Source organism: Arachis duranensis, chromosome 4 (assembly GCF_000817695.3).
Source record: "Arachis duranensis cultivar V14167 chromosome 4, aradu.V14167.gnm2.J7QH, whole genome shotgun sequence".
Classification (NCBI taxonomy): Eukaryota; Viridiplantae; Streptophyta; class Magnoliopsida; order Fabales; family Fabaceae; genus Arachis; species Arachis duranensis.
This window is the reverse complement of record NC_029775.3, coordinates 89,116,002-89,121,834: the sequence shown is the minus strand read 5'-3', so window position 1 is coordinate 89,121,834 and position 5,833 is coordinate 89,116,002. Positions and strand designations below refer to the sequence as shown.

Here is a 5,833-nt window from a genome sequence, read left to right as displayed (position 1 = left end):
ATAGAACAACATTGGGAATGATTTGTAAAACCATGCAAATTGTATGAGTAAGTATGCAGAGAATTGATAAATACCACTCAATTTAGCACAACATAAACCATATAATAGTGGTTTATCAATCTCCCCACACTTAAATATTAGCATGTCCTAATGCTACTCTCAAGGAGATCAAAAGAATAAATGGGGGAAAGCAAGACTCATGCAATGCAACCTATGTAAACGAATGCAACTACATACTAAGATGTTTCTACCTACTTGGTTAAAAGTAAACAAGTCCTCTAAGACAAACATAAATTGGATTCCACTAACTCAAATCACACAATAAGAAGCAAGTAAACTTGTAAGAAGATAGCTCATGAAAGCCGGGAACATAGAATTAAGCATTGAACCCTCATTGGAAAAGTATATGCACTATAATCACTCAGGTGTTTAGGGTTAATCCACTCTCATCTCCTCTAGTCACGCTTTCTAGAATTTTTGCTCTTCATCTAACCAATCAACAAATATCTAGTGTACTAATGCAAACATCATGAGGTCTTTCCAAGGTTGTAATGGGGCTAAGGTAAGGGTGAGGATATATGTATGGCCAAGTGAGCTATAAATTGAATCTTTGACTAACATAGGTTTCCACCTAATGCATACATACACTCTACATAACTCTAAATTCATGCCTAGCTACCCAAAATCTCACTTTTGTATATTTCACATACTCATGCATCAGTTTTCTTTAATTCAATCACATATGCATTGATCTTTTTATTGCACTCACATGAGTAGTACCCAAACTTCTCAAAATTGTCAGTAACCCCAAAACACTTTCTTACTAACCCAAGTTCCCACATTTCCCACACTTAATTGACACACAATCTCTAAGGCTAGTGATGTGGTAGTATAAAGAACAATTGGGGGTTAAAGAGGCTCAAAGTGGCAAACAAGGGTAAATGAATTGGTAGGCTATTTGGGATAAGTGAGCTAATAACAAATGATAGCCTCAGTCATATGTATGCATGAATATACACTAAAAAATGGACATATAGAATGGAACAAAACATATATTGCAATCATAGATAAGGAAATACACAAGAAGAGAAAATCGTGGTTACATAATGTAACCATATAATTAAGCTCAAAATCTCACAGGTTGTGTGTTCTCAACTATCAACTCTGTTCCAAATTACAATCTTCAAACAAGTTTAACACAAAATTTTCAATTTAAATTAGTAAAATACTATAGAATAGTGTCTTGAAAAGAAACTCATTACTTCAACCAAGCAGAGCATACATGCAAGTAATTATTATCATGCAATCTATCCTATCTAACAAAAGAAAAATAACATGTTGGTGTTAAGATAGAGTTGAGAGAAATAGAGATTACCTCCGAAAGTCAGGTACTGACCTCCCCACACTTAAGGATTGGCACGGTCATCCGTGCCATCAGTAAGGAGCAAGGTGGGGCTGGTAGCATCACCTCCATGGTCGGGCTCGTCATGGCTCCCGGGACTGGTAGGTGAAGTGGAGTCCGGGGTATCCTTCTTTTCCGGAGGTTGGTGAGTACTAGCAATGAGCTCCTTCAGATAGATGTATCGGCGCTTGTTGCGGCACTCCAGTCGCTCCATCTGCCGGTCTTGCCGGTCTAACCTTTGAAGGATCTAAAGGAACATCTGAGTGGTAGATGGTGGAGGAGGTGTGGGTGATGGTGGGGCGGTAGTAGGGGGAGTGGCTACAGATGGGCCTGGATGGCGGCTAGCAGAGGGTACTGGGGGTCTGATATACTTTCCATTCGGGACATACTGATCAGCCACTATAATCATGGCTTTGGTGTCCCTAGCCCTATAGGGAACTCCAGCTGCAAAGACAAGATCCAAAACTAGTGCGGGAAAAGGTAGGTTACCCGCAATCTGTACGTGCCCCATGGCCTGCCGGATGTGTCTTGGTAAGTTGAGAGGCTGCTCGGTGAGAATGCACCAGATGAGAACAGCCATGTCTGCAGTAAAGGTGGACTAGTGAGTGTTCGAAAAGACATAGTGGGACATAATCTGTGCCCACACACGAGCCTCCAAGGTAAGTACTAGATCTGCGATACTCTTAGGTCGAGTCTGATGTTGGCCATAGATCCAAGTGCTGCTTGGTTGTGCGATAACTCCCAGGATGATATCCTAGTCAAACTGGTATGTCTGGCGCTTGAGAAAGGCCTTCTGATAGGCATCCAACCCCTCAGGTCCAGGTGGAAGATCCAATGCTCTCTGAATGGCCCCCTCGGAGACATGGACTTGCTTTTGATGAACATAGACAGACTGCAGAGTTGGCAAGTGGAAGTTGGAGTATAATTCAACTACCCACGATAGATTGACCTGCCGCGGCTGCCTCCTCAAGAATTCCCACTGTCTCCTCTCGATGCAGGACTCCACAAACTCAGCAAGGTGTGCTGGAAGAATGAGTAGGCACTCATTGTTGTAGTTCCTGTCAACCAGGATGGGAAACATATGCTCACAGTAACGGTTAGTGAACCGTGCAGAGTCCCTAGCAAAAAAATCTTTCTCTGCTTCATCAACCTTGATAATTCTCTTTATCCTCTTTGTGGGTGGCTTAACGCTTGTAGAAGGTTGTGCTTTAGCCAAGGTTCTTTTAGTGCCTTGCCTTGCTGGTGTCTTGTTAATAGCCTTCTCCTTTCCTTTCTTGGTACCCATCCTAAGGAAGAAAGAAAAAGGGATAATGTTAAATATAGATAGCGAAAACCAGAAGGAAGGAATTCCAAGTGAAAATAAATGCTCAAGGAAATGAACAATGTCTGAAGTGCATGGTAGCTACAGCATGCAGGGAGGACATCAAGGAAAAGCATAAAGGCATAGCACATAACTAGATGCAAGAAGCATAATGGCATGCAAGTAAGAGGCATGAGAAGTATAGCTCAAGCATCAAAGTCAAAAATAAGTATCACATGGAAGAAAAGAAGGAGCAGTGGTATGATGACAATTGGGAACGATAAACTCAATACATGTGGATGGCAAGAGTTATGAAAAAGAGGCAGGAAAGTAGGAAGAATATGATAAAAAAGAATTCAAAATGCCATGTTGGCTTTTTCACAAACACTTGGTGTTCAAGTTAAAATAGGGGTAAAAATAAGTAATCCAAATGTATAGGAGAACCAAAATAAAATATCAATTGTCAAAGTATTCCTCATGGTATCCACAAACTCAAATATAATAAAATAAATACCCAAATAAAACTCTAACACCAACATAATAATGCATGGGGGAAGAAGGAGAAAGAAAGCATAAATAACTAAAGTAAAAGAAAATTTAGAAGAAAACAAAACAAGAAGTAAATGCAATGAATAAAAGAAGAAGTAAAGAGTAGAGGAGAGGAAGAGAGAAACCTTGATGATGAAGATGGAAGTCGGATGAGGGAAGAGGTAGGAGAGAAGAATGGTGAAAGAAGGAAGAAGAAAGAGGAAAGAATAAGGGAAGAAGAGAATTAGGATTAAGAGGGGAGGATGAAAACTGGCGGCGCGCTGGTTTAGTGATGCCATGGGACTGACGCGCAAGCGTACGGCGTGTGTCCGCGCGAGTTGTGCGTAAAGGAAGGGACGCGGGAGCGTCCAGTGCGCGCATGCTTGACAATGATTGTGCCCCTAGCGCGAGTCCAGCCCCAGGCGTGAACAACTTACTGTAACATTCGCATTAGGGGTAGGATTTGGGACGACGGTGCGCACACATGCCGGGCACGCGTGGGTGGCTATGCGGTTAAGGGGGCGCAGACGCGTCATTGACGCAGACGCGTGGGCAATGCATGCGTCTGGCACAATACCAGCGCGAGCCCAGCACCACTTTCGGTCAAACACCCAATTACGTCGATTTCGACGGGCACGCGTACGTGCCATGCACGCTTACGCGTGGAACGCCATGATTGATAGGGACACGTACACGTCAGGTACGTGTACGCGTGAGTAAGCTTGTGTGCGAGGCATAGTTCCTACATGACTCCCACATAACCCATTGTAACTTTGGAGAAAAGCGTGATCCGCCAAGGGGCGCGGTCGCGCCTTGGACGCGTAAGCGTCGAAGGTCATTCCCCTCTTTTTTTATGCAGAATGCAAGTTATGATGCAGAATTTATGTAGGAATATTGATAAAAAGAAAACAAAATAAACTAAGAAGGAAAAGGAACGATCATACCATGGTGGGTTGTCTCCCACCTAGCACTTTACCTTAACGTCCTTAAGTTGGACGGTTCGAGGAGCTCAGTCGACTTCTGTGGGTGGATCCGCGAAGAGAAGGATCTCCAGCTCCTTATTGTCTTTCATCTTCTCACCATGGTAGAGCTTCAACCGGTGACCATTAACTTTGAGAATGTGGAGACTAGAAGGGTGCCTCAGGTGGAAAACGCCATATGGCTCAGCCTTCTCCACTCTGTAGGGGCCTTCCCATTTTGATCTCAGCTTGCCTAGCATGAGTCTCAACCTGGAGTTGTAAAGGAGAACCAACTCCCTAGGTCTGAACTCCCGGCGCTTGATATTCCTGTCATGCATAGCCCTTACCTTCTCTTTGTATAGCCTAGAGTTCTCATAAGCTTCTAGGCGAAGGCACTTCAGTTCTTGTAGTTGCAACTTCCTCTCAGCCCCCGCTTTCTCGAATCCCATGTTGCACTCACACACTGCCTAGAAAGCCTTGTGTTCCACCTCCACTAGGAGGTGGCAAGCCTTTCCGTAGACTAGGCGGAAGGGACTTGTTCCAATTGGTGTCTTGTACGCAGTTCGATATGCCCAGAGCGCATCTGCAAGCCTTGTACTCCAGTCCTTCCTATGAGGCTTGACGACCTTCTCCAGGATGCGCTTTATCTCTCTATTTGACACCTTGGCTTGTCCATTAGTCTGGGGGTGGTAAATCATGGCCACCTTGTGAACAATCCCATGTTTTTTCAGTAGACCCATTAATCTCCTGTTACAGAAGTGAGTGCCTTGATCACTCACGATTGCGCGTGGTGATCCAAAGCGACATATAATATTATGTCGAACAAAGGAGACAACAGTGTTAGCATCATCAATACGGGTAGAAATTGCTTCCACCTATTTAGAAACATAATCTACAGCTAACAATACATATAAGAAACCATGAGAGTTTGGAAATGGACCCATGAAGTCAATGCCCCAGACATAAAAAATTTCACAGAACAACACAGATTGTTGGGGCATCTCATCCCTCTTGGATATAGCCCCAAACCTTTGGCAGGGTGAACAAGATTCACAAAAAGTAGTAGAATCCTTAAACAGTATGGGACACCAAAATCCACAGTCTAATATTTTTCTAGCTGTTCTTTGAGGACCAAAATGTCCACCACTCTCAGAAGAGTGGCAGGCCTCTAAAATGGAATGGAATTCTGATTGAGGCACACACCTTCTAATTACCTGGTCAGCACCACATCTCCATAAATATGGGTCATCCCATACATAATATTTGGACTCGCTTTTAAGCTTGTCCTTTTGATGTTTAGTGAAATCAGGAGGGAAGGTACGACTGACAAGGTAATTAGCTATAGGTGCGTACCAAGGAACTACTTCAGATATTGCGTGCAAGCTATCAAATGGAAAAGTATCATTGATAGGAGTAGAGTCATCCTTGATGTGCTCTAGGCGACTCAAGTGGTCCGCCACTAAGTTCTGTGAACCACTCCTATCTTTAATTTCTAAATCAAATTCTTGCAGCAACAATATCCAGCGTATGAGCCTTGGTTTGGACTCTTTCTTAGCTAATAAATATTTTAGAGTTGCATGATCTGAGTATGCTACCACCTTAGTACCAAGTAAGTAGGCTCAGAATTTATCTAGAGCAAAAACA

At 43.2% G+C, this 5,833-nt stretch overlaps 1 protein-coding gene across 1 annotated transcript; it reads right to left on the bottom strand.

The window, feature by feature from the left end:
* Positions 1-4,239: 4,239 nt before the first annotated feature.
* LOC107484430 (uncharacterized) lies at positions 4,240-4,638 on the bottom strand. The gene has a single exon (XM_016105010.1). The coding sequence runs from the start codon at positions 4,636-4,638 to the stop codon at positions 4,240-4,242; it is 399 nt and encodes a 132-aa protein (XP_015960496.1).
* Between the last annotated feature and the right edge of the window lie 1,195 nt (positions 4,639-5,833).

Bases quoted from the DNA above. Each gene is read 5' to 3' on its own strand.
- LOC107484430 (XM_016105010.1), bottom strand. From the start codon at position 4,638: ATGGGATTCGAGAAAGCGGGGGCTGAGAGGAAGTTGCAACTACAAGAA.